At 41.9% G+C, this 15892-nt stretch overlaps 1 protein-coding gene across 13 annotated transcripts in view; it reads left to right on the top strand.

Moving 5' to 3' along the window:
• HMCN1 (hemicentin 1) overlaps positions 1-15892 on the top strand; it is a 409401-nt gene that overhangs the window by 156731 nt on the left and 236778 nt on the right. For all 13 annotated transcript variants that reach the window (XR_008305548.1, XR_008305547.1, XR_008305549.1 and 10 more), the window contains 7 exons: positions 922-1049; positions 2248-2361; positions 2929-3087; positions 3657-3851; positions 5622-5720; positions 7873-8000; positions 12907-13051. Coding sequence is in view for 9 of the 13 variants with exons in the window: in XM_053242914.1 (XP_053098889.1) it covers positions 922-1049; positions 2248-2361; positions 2929-3087; positions 3657-3851; positions 5622-5720; positions 7873-8000; positions 12907-13051 (968 nt within the window). In the remaining 4 variants the exon portion in view is untranslated. The remainder of the gene's footprint in view (positions 1-921; positions 1050-2247; positions 2362-2928; positions 3088-3656; positions 3852-5621; positions 5721-7872; positions 8001-12906; positions 13052-15892) is intronic.

Genomic DNA, 15892 nt, shown 5'->3' with positions numbered 1-15892 from the left:
ATTCCCTTGGATCATGAAGAGTGCTGCCTGAGCAGCTGCACTTATCATCATTTCCATCATCTAAACAGCAAATACACAGAGTCCTTTTGTCGTAAATCTGTTAGCTTGGCTAACCCAACAGGATTTACAACCCCCTTCAGCACTCCCCCTGTGAGTTAACAGAAAGTAGCAGCGAAGCTGCATGAAGGAAAACAAAAAGGCCCACAAAGTAAATAGTAAATGAATCAAGTCCCCCTGAACTGGACTAGGTACCCCACTCTAACAGTAACTGAGTAATAACTGAAAAGAAAACAACAAAGCAAGGAATGAAAAAGAACAAAGGATACCAGAGCAAAGAATTAACAGAATAAGAGCACAGAGCATGAAAGAACAGAACAAGGGCAAACTGGAATTCGGAAAAGTTGAGAATTGAGAAACACGGTCCGCGGTCAGCGAAAGTTGCTAACAGCATCTGAGCAATTCACAGACTGTTAAATATATATGGCTCAAGAGAACCAGCAGCCAATCAGGCTCCCCTGAGTCAGCACTTCTACTTCCTCTCCTGTGATATCCTGTGCCTGTGTGTCTCCCACTGAGCTTTCCTCTTGAGACGTCTTCTCAAGACCGGTGAAATCCCAGCCTCTTCCTGATCAGCCTGCTGCTGATCAGGATTCATGTCTGACACCTGTTCCGATTCCTCAGCTCTAGAGTCTGGTCTCCCTGCCAAATCCTGTTGCTGTGCCTCTGAGCCCTCACTAGCAGGCAAATCCTTCCATTACTCCTCTGACTCTTCTGAGTCAGAAGTCTGAGCCATGACACCTTTCAAAGTTGTCTGAAAGCTGTTATATAAGTAATTAAATTATATAAGTAATTAAATGCGGAAATATCATTATGATTTTCACAGTAACCTCCGGTTTTTGTGAATGTTTTGTTCACTTACAGGTACCAGTTAACTTCTGAAGGCACCTTAATTATAAAAAACACAACCCCCAAAGATGTAGGACTCTATGGCTGTTTGGCTAGTAATGCAGCTGGAACAGTCAAGGAGACATCTATTCTCACATACATTGGTAAGTATAATGAGAAACAGTATTTAGTCAATAGTTTCCTATTAATATTTGCTAAATACAATTAATCAGAAAGATAAAGATCAGTGTGTGAATATTTGATGTTTATCTTGTATTGAGTTAAGACTATTGGTCCAGAGTATTATCTCTGGTGACTGGCAATGGCTCTCTATCGTCTGAGGCAGAGCCTCAGAGGTCTTTCCTAATCTTGTTCCTGGAGATCCTTATTTAGCTGGAAATGCCAGGACTCAGATCTGGAACCTTCAACATGCAAACAGTATACACATGGCTATAAATATATGTAATATGTCTTTCAGATTCAGATGAGATTTTCCTGCCTAATAGCTCTTAAAGGTGCTACTGTCCAGAAGACAATTACATAAACCATGACAAAGAAAAGAGGTTTCAAGGAGCGGAGAGGAACCAAGTTCCCCGCATCAAAAAGGCCCTAGACATTTGCAATCTTGCCCACAATCTCAGAATGGTTAATCAAACTTCTTGATACTGCTGAGATGGATAAATTGTTCAGTAAAGAAATTGACATCTCTTTTATAATGGATTCCATTGTTGGTTGATGAGAATACAAAGTGCAGCTTTATTGCGTTGGAATGCAATTTTTTCCACAACTCATTTTCCTCCTATCACAATAATAGCAATACAAAGGGGCCAAATTAGAATTTCAAGCTGAGAGGCAGATTAAAATCAGAAGCCAGTACAGGCATGCAGGAAGGGACAGGTAGATATTAAGAGGAAATCTTTACTTTTATTGAAAATGCATTCAGTATTTCCACTGAGCATTGTTTTTTATTTTTTCAGACTAACCACCTTTTAATTAGAACAATCTAGCAAAAATTACAGGTAGTTGCAACTAAATGCTATTGAAAGCAATAGAATGGAGTTCATATTCACAATTAGGATTTATGATCTGAGATGTATCTTCAAACATATCTAATAAAGGATTTGGCTATAAAAGTTTGGCATTAAACTTTTGGGGGGGGGCTTGGCATTAACTATGGTTTGTGTCAGTGCATGTGTAGTGCTAAACCATGGTTAATGACAAGAGGGGAAATCATTCTAAGGGTGTCGGTGGGGCTAGTTCTTGATCTATACAAGGTTCGCAAGGCTAGTTCTTGATCTATACAAGGAAGTCAGTGTAGTATTTGTGTGGCATCTTAGTGTCTCTTCTCTTGGTCCCTTTCAGAGGTCCCAAAGTTGACTGTTGTCCAAAGTGAACTTCTGATTGCTCTTGGAGACACAACTGAAATGGAATGCAGAAGCACAGGAGTCCCACCTCCAATGGTTAAATGGTTCAAAGGTACCTTTTATCACAGCTACATCTTGTTTGACTTGGATTTCTTTAAAAGAGCAATTTTCTTTGTCCAATTCCATCAGTGCAACATCCCTAGGTCTTGTTATCCAGCTTCAGGTCTAAATCTGATTAACTTGACCATTTCCCTCTTGACATTAAATTATAGTATCTATGGACAGCTTGAAATGGATATCACAGATTGGCTAACATGGATTAGGCCATTGTACTTTGAATAAAGTGCCTCATGAACAGGAGGCAAGCTTATTAAATGAGAAGTGAATTTATTGCAAGTACCAATTCTATATTCTAATTGCTGAGATTAAGTTCTATAGTAAAAACTACAGAGGTAGTATTGAAGCAAATACCACTTGGCACAGCATCCAAAAGATCAAACACAATGTGTACAGAAGTTCTTGTTCATAATATATGTTAACAGACACCACATTCATATTTATAATGAAATACTACCATTGTGCTTTCTTTAAAAGAAACAAAAAAGGTACTTGGCTTACTAAAATGGGTCTGATTTTATTTAATTAGCTATCACAGTTATTATTCTTTGCCTGAATTTAGGTGACTTAGAGCTGAGGGCATCAGAATTTCTTATTATTGACTTCCATCGGGGTCTACTGAAGATTCAGGAAACCCAGGATCTGGATGCTGGTGACTATATGTGTGTTGCAACCAATACTGCAGGAAGTGCATCTGGAAAAATAACTCTCGATGTTGGCTGTAAGCATAACATTTTCAGAATAAGGCATGCTAATTGTTTGAGCTTGTATAACATGAACACACCTATGTGCATGCTATTGGTTTTTTTGTATAATTAATTGGTTGGGGTTGAAAGACATTTGTGTGTAAATGGAAAGCACTTCTGCACATACACAGTGTGGATGATGCTTTCTGATATTCCTTCCTGATGCACAGCTTCAAATGCTGCCCCAGAGGATCCTCAGACCTTTAGGAACAACGTTTTTGAGGTAAGGTGGAGAAATGCACTGGGCAACAGAGAGAAAGGAATGTAGAAAAGCCCCAGTGTCTGTGCAGAGGTCCTTTGGATCTCAGCCATGTTCAGTACTTTCGTGTGTGTGTGTTCTGAGCATAGAATTTGCATAGGGAAAGAGGGGACAAAATATGTACAACAATGTCTGTAAAAAATCACTCTGGCCTAGCACTTACATGACTTAGAGATCTTGGTTAAACCTTTTGACTTTGCAAAAGAAATGCTGTAGTCTCATTGCTTTTTTTTTTTTTTAATTTAAACTCTCTGTATTCTCTTTTCCTCTGTACTCCTCTCACAGCCGCTCCAGTGTTCACACAAGAGCCCAGTGATGAATCTGTGGATATTGGCTCAAATGTGACATTGGCTTGCTATGTTCAGGGTTACCCAGAACCAAAGGTGAAGTGGCGACGGCTGGACGGTGCCCCACTTTTCTCAAGACCCTTTGCAGTTAGTTCCATCAGTCAACTCAGAACGGGCGCCCTTTCTATTCACAGTAGGTGGATAAAAGTTTGTATATAAATAGAAGTCCATGCAAAGTGGCCCTGGTTTTAATAATATGATTCATATTATGTAGTATGTATGAATCATATTATTGAAACTAGAACCACTTGCATGCTGTAAATTTAAGGAAAATCATAACTCCTGAAACCACTCCAATTTCTAAAACCATAACCTTTTAAGTACTTCTTTTTATATAAAAAGACATACAGATATGCTAAGAATCCAGGAACCTCTTGGCATAACCTTCAGTGTTTTCAGAAGACCCTTCGCATATAAGATGTTTCCACCTTTATGAAATTAGCCTCATGAAGATTTGTATTTATTTTATTACATTTATATCCCGCTCTTCCTCAAAGGAACTCAGAGCAGTGTACTACATACTTGAGTTTCTCCTCACAACAACCCTGTGAGATAGGTTAGGCTGAGAGAGAAGTCACTGGCCCAGAGTCACCTAGCAAGTATCATGGCTTGAATGGGGATTTGAACTCGGGTCTCCCCGGTCCTAGTCCAGCACTCTAATGAAAATGGGAAACAACCTTTGTATTACACCAACAAATGCGTCCATTAGAATGATGGACTATGTTTTCTGTCTCTCACAGAAGTCAACGTGAGTTATTAACTTGTTTTTGAGAAAGTCAGTGGGCTTCAGTTGAAAGTCACAGGCGGGATATGTATGCAAAAGATGCCCAACAGTTCCTGTCATGGTTATCATCCAAATGTTGTGCCTGCCCCGCCCCCCGCCCCCATTTAGCAGTCTTCATAACTGCATCAACTTACTCAATGTTGCTAAATTCTGTTATATTTGTGGTGTTATTCGGAATGAAGTTGTTAATTCTAAATGATTTTATTTTTGTAATTCTGGCCATTGGCTGTATTAATAAAGACTGACTGACTGACTGACTGACATAACTGCATCACATTTACTCTCAGCAGGAGTTACTAAATTATATAGGAGGTAGTAAACAGCATTGCCTTCCTCTTTCTTGGTCTTGCTGTGCTTGCAGGGTGTACATGTTTCACTTATAGCAGGGGTTTCCAACCTTGGGTCTCCAGATGTTGTTGGATTACAAGTTGCCTTTAGCCACTGTGGCTAGAGATGATGGGAACTGTAGTCCAACAACGTCTGGAGATCAAATATTGGGAATCCCTGTCCTAGAGGATAGGAGAGTGTGTGAGCCTGCACATATACACACATTTTATACGCACACATGGACACACTCTCTCTCTCATATGAATACTAGTGTATTATTTAAAACGAGGGAGGAGATTGTGTGAATTGGTTATCACACAATTGGTTTCGAGGTATTCCTCTTGAAACACATGCTTAAGCCCCTTAAATGATGAGGGCTTGAGTATTCACATCTTGGTACAATTGGCTTCAGGTTCTTATGGATATGTTGCTGTTCCACACTGTGAACCAAAAAATAAGTATTACAGGTATTAGTGGGCTGGACTAAACTTCCAAGAATGCCTGTGAAGCCTCCATTCATTTCAACGAATCGTGAGAGCTCATTGAAGGGAATGAAAGTTGTTCAGGTGTATTGCTTGATGAATTGTGCCTAGTATTACTTCAGTTTATTAAAGTGATGTAATGATGGCCAGAATTAGTTTAGGACTTTTGTGGTGAAATGATATTTGAGGGGAATATATATTTGCTCTGATCATATTTGCATACAAAATATGATCATATTTGTTTTTCAGTGCAAAGGCAATATACTAATCAAGTTGCATTTCTGTTTTTTTCACTTGTGTCTAAATTTAGAATTGTGGGTGAATGATGAGGGGACCTATATCTGTGAAGCTGAAAACCAGTTTGGGAAGATTGTTTCACGGCCAGCCATACTTACAGTGACTGGACTTGGTAATTACCTGTTCATGTGTGTTTTGTAATGGTTGGCTTATCATCTTCAGGTCAGCCCAGTGGCGGCTGCTGCCATCTCGGACTGGGGTGGGGGCAGATTCTTCCATATGGGGGTGGAATGATGGTCCAAGGGGGTGCTTCAGTTCCAGACATTTTTGTGATGTTCTGCCATGAAACAGGCCCTTTACATAACTTTTTAATGGTTTTTTTAAAATAAAATTAAAAAAAACCCAACAATTTGCCCAATCCAATTTAAATATACATATTCCTCCCACCCTGGCCTACATCTCTGCTCAATAACAAAGCCCTATGCCAAGTCATTCTAGGTGATCAAAGGCTGGAGCAGAAAGGGGGGTGTTTTACCCTTTTTTATGAAGGCAAAGGGCAGATTCTTCCATATGGGGGTGGAATGATGGTATAAGGCAGTGTTTCTTATCATCATGTACCAGTAATGGACTGGTACAATATTTGTGTGCAGTTTCCCTGACCAGCCATTAGTAAGGGGGTCGCCCCCCTCACCCCTTCTGGAGCTCATTTCCAGGCAGCCCTTGCAGCTAGATTATGTCCATTTCAAGGAAGTGAAATGAATGTTATCCAGCAGTGAGGGCTGCCTGGAAATAAGCTCTGGAGAGCTCCCGGTGGCCCCCACCGGCCCAAAATTGGTTTTTTGGGGTGGTGTTTTTTTATTAATGATTCCTCATGGACCAGTACTTAGTGCCTTATGGACCGGCACCGGTACGTGGACCGGTGGTTGAGAAACACTGGTCTAAGGGGTTGCTTCAGTTCCAGACATTTTTGTAATGTTCTGCCATGAAACAAGCCACTTCTAGGACTTTTTAATAGTTGTTTTTTAATTTTTAAAAAATTTAAAAGCAGCAAATTCCCCAATCTGTTTTAAATTAAAATATTCAGAGACTTCTCAATCTGCTCTACCTTTCCCCAGGTATATCAAAGCCCCATGGCAAGCCATTCCCTAAATATCTGGAGGGAGGGGGATAACCACAAAAAGGAAATCACATTCTATCTCCATTAATGAGCAGACAAAGGCTGGGCTGGGTGGGTCTGCAGAGAGCTGTGGTGGACAATGGCAGCCAGCGCTGGCCAATCTGCCTCCTTCCTTCTTTCCTCCTCCTTTGCTACCTGGAGAGCTTCCGGCTTTAGCGAGGCCTATGGGGAGGCCTCTCTGGAACCCCTGCCCACCTGCTGAACAGCTAAGAGACAGAGAGGGAAGGAGCTCTAGGAGCTTGCAGGCTGCTTAGCTAGCCCAGCCAGCTTGCAGGAAGGTAAGCAGGAGAGAGGGCAAGCAGGGCAAGGGGGACTGGCCGAGGGGCCTTGGGGGCCTCCCCAGACCCTGTGGGCCTGAAGACAATTGTCCCCCCTTGTCCAGTGGACCCTACACCCCTGGCATCAAGGCTAGCTGCTGCTGTTAGGAGCACAGGAACAGCATTGGACAGGATGTCATCCAATGAGCTGAACAACACCTCTGAAAGAAACTAATGCTCACAGTGCTCTTGAGTTCAATCCATTTTGGATTTTGCTTCTTAGCTGCCAAGTCATTGGGAAAGCAGAGCAAAAAACTGTCACATTTTAGTTAGTTAATCAGATTTAATAAGTTAATTAGATTTCTCTCGACATCTCCTTAGGATTTTTTGTTTTTGTTTTTTTAGAACTGCAAGCATAAAAAGCCCCTTTAAATTAAAATATACCTGATATAAAATATCAGGATAAAAGTAACAAATATTCTAACAGAAATATTAATTTTTGTGTTATAAAATGAAATAAATTGATTCTTCATAATTGCTTGGTCCTGGGGTTGATGTTTTTTCCCCAAGGTGGACTGGTGCAGAAGTTAATATCTTTTTAATAAAAAGCAGGGAAGAAATAATAACATACTAAAGAACACAAAAGAATAAACATCTTGGAATTTGTTATTCTAATGTATTATGAATGTTAGTGATTTTTCAACAAATGTGTTTGTAATCCAGAATGGTTACTCATAAAATTCATTAATTTTGACATAAGTGTTATAGACCAGGTCCTCTTAAACTAGTGGTGAAAGTCCTGCCTTTTTATAGCTGAGCATTCTTTTAAAATAATCTATTTGAACATGCACAATCATTTTAAGGTGCTTCTCCCCCCCCCTTTGCTACAGTTGCACCTCTAATTGGAATGAGCCCAGCAGCAGCTAATGTTATTGAAGGTCAGCAGCTTACTTTGCCATGTGTGCTGCTGGCAGGGAACCCTATCCCAGAACGAAGATGGATCAAAAATAGGATGATGGTAAGAGAGTGTTTATCTTACACTGTTTTCTGCTTGCTATGGTGGGAGAAACAATCCTGAAAGGCATGGCATTGTGGTGACAACTTTAAAACAATTGCAAACACAGGACAGCATCCAGACTAAGTTAGTGATGAGTAACTTGCAGTGTTCTCTCTAATTTCTTTCATCTGTGTGAGGAATGAGATTTGTTCTGGGCGGGAGTATCAAGGCAGTGTGTGCACATTCATTCAGAATTGAGCCTTCCTGATACAACCTGAGCGGAATCTAAAATTAACTGAGCGGACATAAAAAAACTTGTGAACAAAGGCATGTGCGCATGCCTTAGAGGCTAACTTGCCTCAATTATTGCAGTGGTATGGATTCATGACTAACTAGTCTGATTGCTGACCATCATTTCAAGAGCCAGTGCAGTTGATAGTGTTGGACTTGAACTATGGAGTCCTCAGTTCACATTCCTACTCTGCTAAAGATCCTTCTAGGTGAACTTGATGACTATCTCTTAGGCTAATAAATCTCTTAGGATTTTTGTGAGGATAAAATGGGGTAGCTTCATATATGTTGCCTTGAATTCTTAGTGGGGAAAGGCAGGATACTGAAGTGTTGATTGATCGATTGATTAAGTTCTGTCAAGTTGATGTTGACTCTTAGCAACCACATAGATAGATTCTCTCCAGGATGATCTGTCTTCAACTTGGCCTTTAAGGTCTCTCAGTGGTGCATTTATTGCTGTCGTAATCAAGTCCATCCACCTTGCTGCTTGTCGTCCTCTTCTTCTCTTTCCTTCAACTTTCCCCAGCATTATAGACTTCTCAAAGGAGCTGGGTCTTCACCTAATGTGTCTGAAGTTTGAGCCTGGTCATTTGTGCCTTGAGTGAAAATTCTGGATTGATTTGTTCTATGATCCATTTGTTTGTTTTCCTGGCTATCCATGGTATCCTCAAAAGTCTTCTCCAGCACCGAAGTGTTAGATAACTGTAAAGTGTTTTTTTTAAGTGTTGAATAAAGCTTTTGAAGGTGTATTTGTTGTTCTTTTTCTTTAAAGGAGTGATATCCACTCTATTTCTAATGTAGATAAAAGTAAGTTAATGTGCATTAGAATTTAGAAAAAAACTTTAGTACCAAGAAAACCAAGTTGCTGTACAATATAAGAATGTAGATTTTTTTAAAAAAATAATAGAGAATTAAAACCACAACACCCTGTCTGTAGGCTAGGGATCTAAGGACACTCGAAGAAAAAGAAAGGAGTAAGGGAATCCAATAATCGCACAGAGAGAGACACTAAATTAAAATACCTCGGGTAATTGGGGAAAAACCCCATGAAAATAAGTGTGTCTTCAGGCATTTCTGAGAAGAGAAAGGTCTGGATTGTCTGAATACTGAATGCAAGGAGTGCCAGAGATGAGGTTCTGCCAAACAAAATGTATGGAAGGATGAGACAACAGATGTAATCTTTGGCTGAACTAAAAGATTGGTACCAGAAGAGCATCACAGAAGGAATCTGAAGATAAAATAGGCTAAAATCACCCTGGATTATCTTTTGATAACTAATTGGTACCAGTTTCCTTCTAAACTGCATGTGCCATGTTCTCAAAGTGTTGTATATAGTATGCCCTTAGTGGGGTGGGAAGAAGGTTACCAGTGTCCCATGAAAGCTTGAGCAATGCTACATATTTAATTTTCCTCAGTGGCTGCAAAGAATATTGTTTCTGCTTCTTCAGAGTTACAGGATTCTGGCCTTTTCTTGGGCTTCTTCAGCTGCTCTGCTTCTTATGCCTATGTGTAGCATAATTCCTTCTACCTCCTTTCCATTTTGTTCCGAGAGAGGTGTTGAACCCCTTCAGAACGGCTTAGGTCCGAGTTATCTTAGAGAGCGCCTTCTTCTGCATGATTCCCACCGCACATTAAGGTCATCTGAGGAGGTCCGTCTCCAGTTACCACTGGTTCGTCTGGTGGCGACTCAGGGGCGGGCCTTCTCTGTTGCCGCTCCTGGGCTGTGGCAAAAATCCACAATTTGAATTCTTTACTGGCCTTCAGGAGAGCCCTTAAAACCTCTCTGTTTGGCCTGGCCTTCCAGGGTTTTTAAATAGTTGTAATTGGTTTTAATGTTGTAACCTGGTTTTCAGGGTTTTTTAGTTGTTGTGATTGTTTAATTGCTGTTTTATGATGTTTTAATTGTTAATCGTTGTTTTATACTGTGTTATAGTTTTTGTTTTAATTGTTAACTGATTTTAATGGTTTTGTTTTAATTGTAAACCTCCCTGAGCCATTTTGGAAGGGTGGTATAAAATTTGGAATGAATGAATGAATGAATGAATGAATAAATAAATAAATAAATAAATAAGTAGTAGGTGACAAATTCTGCACTCCAAGAGGAAAACCCACACTGGATTCTATTTGGACAGAATGCAGCATTATTCTGTGAAGTTGAAATGTCTTGGGCCACCTTGCAGACATATGAAGTTGCCTTGTACTGAATCAGACCATTGGTCTGTCTGGCTAAGTACTGTCTACACTGATGTCCAGGACGCCCTTCAGATGTCTTTCTCACCTCCACTGGGAGATGCCAGTGATTGAACCTGGATCTTTTGCCTGCAAAGCATGTGCTATACTACTGAGCTATGGCTTTCATTTTCTTCCCACTGCCATGTCTCATATTGTGTCGTAATATTCTACACAGTTGTACAGTAAATTCTGGAGAATAAAAGATAGACTAGATGTGCTGATAGAGGTACCATTTCAGAAGGACAGGGGGGCTGTCTGTTTCCCATTTTAGGCTACATGTGATTATATATGGAGAATGTATATCCCTGACCAGTTCACTAGATCTACATATGAAGCGACTATTATCATAAAAAGTAAAGTAGGCCTGTGTGTTAAATGTGCAGATAAATCCTATGACACCTTAAAGACTAACCAATTTATTATAGTATAATAAAGCCCTAGAGTGTAATCCCGTGTCCCTGCCTGTGTCTTTCTTGGCCGTTCTGGGCATGCGCGGAGCGCATGCCCAGAACGTCCGAGAAAGATACGGCCGCAGGGACACGGGCGGCCATGTTGGAAGGAAGGCCGGAGGCAGTGGCCGCGGCGGGGCGACTGACCCCGATGGCGGTGGCCGCGGCAATGCGGGTGAGGTGGCGGTGGCCGCGCCGGGGTGACTGGCCCTGATGGCGGCCGCAGCCGCGGCGGGAGTGCGGACGTGGCCGCGGCGGGACGACCGGCCTTGCTGGTGGCAGCCGCAGCGGCGGGGTGACTGGCCCCGATGGTGGCGGCAGTGGCCGCAAGGAGACTGGGCCCGCTGGTGGCAGCTGCCACGGTGGGAGACCGGGCCTGCTGGCGGCGTTGGCCGCGGCGGGAGGACTGGGCCTGTTGGCGGTGGCGGCCGCCGCGGGAAGCCCGGAGGCGGCAGCCACGGAACTGGACCGACCGTGGGAAGGGTAAGGGAGGCCTGAGGTAGCGGGGGGCCTGAGGTGGGAGGCCTGAGGCGGCGGGGGGGCTGGCCCGGCCGGGGAGGCCGGCGGCGGCCCCGGATGGCGCCAGACCCGGCCGAAGGAGGCGGTGGGCCCGGGTGGGAGGAGGCGGCGGTTGAGGGCACAGACTAGCGCCCGTTAAATTAACGGGCTGAAAAATACTTGTTATAGTATAAACTTTTGTGGATTAGAGCCTTCATCATCATATGCGTCCAGTTGACCTATGGATTTGTGGAGTTTAGCCCATGTGAGATTAGCCCTTGTTTAGTCTATACTTTATGCTTTTTTCTATTAGCACGTGCTCCTTATAATGCTAAATAGTTAAGCAATAGCCATTATCAAGCTTGATGTATGTATGCCATGATTCCTTGGAAGTACAGAAAAGCTGCAGAATATGATACTGGTTGCAGAATTCAGCTGCCTGAGGATCTCTGGCCATTATTACCAAAACAGTGGTGCACCAGCTGGTAACCTCTCGGCTTGACTATTGCAATGTGGTCTATGTGTGGCTGCCTTTGTATATAGTTCGGAAACTTCAATTAGTTCAGAATACAGCAGCCAGATTGGTCTCTGGGGTAACCCGGAGAGACCATATTACGCCTGTTTTGAAATAATCACACTGGCTGCCGATATGTTTCTGGGCAAAATATAAAGTGCTGGTTATTATCTTTAAAGCCCTGAACGGCTTAGGCCCGAGTTACCTCAGAGATTGCCTTCTTCTGCGTGATCCCCACCGCACATTAAGGTCATCTGAGGAGGTTCGTCTCCAGTTACCACCTGCTTGTCTGGTGGCGACTCAGAGGCGGGCCTTCTCTATAGCTGCTCCGGGGCTGTGGAATGCGCTCCCTGCAGAAATCCGTAATTTGAATTCTCTATTAGCCTTCTGGAAAGCCCTTTAAAACATATCTGTTTGGCCTGGCTTTCCAGGGTTTTTTAATCGGTTTTAATATTTTAACTCGGTTCCAGGATTTTTAATTACTGCGATTGTTTAATTGTTGTTTTAAAATGTTTTTAAATTGTTAATTGTTGTTATATTGTTTTTAATTCTTGTTTTAGCTCTTTATTGTTTTAATGATTTGTTTTAATTGTAAACCGCCCTGAGCCATTTTGGATGGACGGTATAAAAATCAAATCAATCAATCAATCAATCAATCAATATTGCATGAGTATGTTTGAAAGTGGGAGCAATGCATTGTGAAAACTCAGAAGGGAGATGGTAGCCAGGGGGCTGGGTTTTAGTGCCCTATGAAAATCCATGCCATCATTAGCAAACACAGAACAAATTACGCAAAATAGATGCTTTCGTCACTGAATGTGGGTTACCTTCATGCAGAACTTGAAAAACAAAACAAAAAATGTGCTTAGTACACACAGCTCTGGCCATTCAGTATGCAAGCTAGATCTAGATCAAAAATAAGTTGTATCTGCTTCCCACCCAGATGGTCCAGAATCCATATATCAGTGTCCAAAGTGATGGAAGTCTTCACCTTGAAAGGGTTCGACTGCAGGAAGCTGGAGACTATACCTGCCTGGCAAGCAATGTTGCTGGGACAAACAACAAAACTACCACCGTCAGTGTCTTTGGTGAGAGAAACATTCAGTGTTCACATAGGTTTTTGATGTAAGAATGCACTGGAACTCTGGGAACGAATATTAAATAGACAACTGTGATATATATATTTCCCAATGTTGTAAAATTATTTTTTATTTATCAAATGTTTAATACAATTCAGTAACTTCCAATATATTTCTCCACTTGCAGTTACTTTCTGTCCACTCTTCCCCTGCATCACCTTGTATACTCTCTGGCCCCATCACTACAATGTTTTTCACTAGGGGTCTCCTCCAATTCACTTCTAATATTTAGTAGGGCAGGAAAATGGGAACCATGAGTGCCAGTTGAAGAAAACTGTTAATTCACTTTGCAAATGGCCTAAGACAAATTGTGTTGTGTGTGTGTGTGTGTGTTTGTTTATTTATTTATATTCAAAGGGTCATGATCCACTAGGAAGGTCTCTTGCTTAAGCCTTATTTATTTGAATGGAATATACACATTCACAGGGGAGCAAGTGGCGCTTATGTAAGAAACATAGTGGACTGCATCTCATGTCTTTTTATACAATAAAGTTACCTGCCCTCAGGATAGGGATGACTGGATCTCTCTTTGTTGCACTCTAGCATGACCAAGAAACAGAATCCAAAATCCTCTACTGAGTTAATGTGGCAACAATCTAAGGAACAGAATGGATGCACCGGGGAAGCAAGATCTTCCTTTCCCAGTCATTGGCGTTTTGACCCCTCAGTGGTGGCAATCTGCCTACTTCCTTGCATATGTGATAAGTCACAAAGTACACAGTTTTCACTGCGTTGGAAACATCATTTTGTTGGGAGTAAAATGTAATCCTGTTTCCAACACTGGGTGAGCTTTACACAATCAACATGAACCTTGGAAGGGGCTGCAATTCATTTTGAAGTGGATCACAAACATGAGATGCCCCACCAAGAGAAGTTGCAGTGTATGGTCACTCCCTTTGCTGCCCCTCTGTCATAATGATGGGTAGTTTTGCTAGAAAATAAATAAAAGCCAACTTTACAATTTAGTTTTATGAATTTTGAAAACATTTCCCACATTTAAAGTTCTATGTTGATCCAATAAATATCTCTTGTACAGTTCTCATTTTGTGGCACAACATGGCTATGGAACCTCTCTAGAGTATTCCGAAAATAACAGCCAGTATCCAGAGGGTTGCATTGTGCATATGGTTGTGGAGGCCCTAACACAAGTTGCGTGTACAGATTAGTTATGTGAAATAGGCTTCTACAAACAGAAGTTTTTCTTTGAATATAGTTTGGATTTTCTCACTTGGGATTCATTGCACAAACTACTTGTGCAAGAAGAATAGTTGCTTCACATGTGGAAGAGGATTCTTGGATCCTAGCCAGTGAGGCTCTTCTCACAATTAGTGAGAAGTGCCATGAGGGGGGTTGTGAGGAGAGCGGGCTAAGCTCTCTCTCCCCGCAGACGAGCAGTCAGTCTGCTCCGGGTGGCCGCAGCGGCCGCCCACATGACTGCCAGCTCCGTGACGGAGCTGGCAGGGGCTGGGGTGTTCAAGGGTTGCGCGGCCCCTGGAAGCTCCAGCATGCCCTGCGCAAGTGCGCAGGGCATGCTGGAGAGACCCCTGAGCCAGGAGGCTGCTTTTCAGCCTCCCAGTTGGGGGTCTCCTCATGAGTAGCTGCGCAGCACAGCCGCACCATGAAAACTCACAATCAGAAAAACCCGGTTTAAATGCCGGGCTACTTAAGCGGCTGACCTGCTTAAGAACCACCGGGCTCGCCGGAGAGCCCGGTGGTTCTCACAATGGGAGGAAATCGGGCCAGCCTCCACTAGCCCGATTTCCTCCTGTCGTGTGAATAGCCTCAGATTTATTGAAAGTCATAAGCCATTTTGATTATAGGGTGGAATGGGCGGCAAAACATGTGACGAGAACTAACATGCCTTTTTAAATGAATGAGTAAAAAAATGGTAGAGCTTCCAAAAGTGTTTTTCCCTTTGCAAATGTTCTCAAGCAATGATAGTTTTTTCAGACTCACTTGCATAGACATGTGGGAGTTCTCAAAATGCTGACTTAAGAAGTGTGATAACAGATAAAAAGAAGTGGCAACCAAAGGCCTATGGAGCTTAAAAGTAAATGGGGATTTGGCAAAGCTCTAGCCATTTCCCCTTTTTAATCTCGGTATCATTAAGAGTGGCATGCGTTTTTGCAGAATGTGAAGAGAGGATTTGTTTTGTAGTGATCCATCTGTGTTTCAGCCAGCCTCAGTTATGTGTAAAGTCATGGTTTCTCTGTTGCTTTCACAAGCTGAAAGTTCAATTGCATGTAAAATTAATTAGGGATGTGCACAAATTGATTTTTTGGGTTCAATATGTGCCCCAAACAAATTACCCCGATTTGTTTTGTATCCAAATCTACCCCTTCCAAATCACCCTAGATTTGATTTGTATTTGCTTTGATTCAGATTTGGACCGATTCAGACCACTTAAAAAGGTCCTAGGGGCATCAAATTTGGGTGGTGGGTAGGTCCCCATGGGTGCCACCTACCACTCAAATTTCAAAGCACTGGGATACTTGGTTGACATTTAATGATTTTTTAAACCATAAGAAAATATTATTTTCCACCATAAAAATATTATTTTCCACCATAAGAAACAATGGGGATTCAAAGTTGCCATATTCTAACCCTAAAATGGATCCCCAGCTTTTATTTAAAAAAACAACAACCACTAAGCTCTAGCCCTCATAAAACTGGAGTTATGGAGCAAAATGTGCAGTCATTATTTTTCAAGTGTTTGGATTCTTTGGTGTATAATAACTTTTCCTCATAATGAATCCCTATGAGGATTCATTGCACACCTTTATTTCTTCT

This window comes from Hemicordylus capensis, chromosome 4 (assembly GCF_027244095.1).
Source record: "Hemicordylus capensis ecotype Gifberg chromosome 4, rHemCap1.1.pri, whole genome shotgun sequence".
In the NCBI taxonomy this organism is placed as follows: Eukaryota; Metazoa; Chordata; class Lepidosauria; order Squamata; family Cordylidae; genus Hemicordylus; species Hemicordylus capensis.
This window is presented reverse-complemented; position numbering and strand designations above follow the sequence as displayed.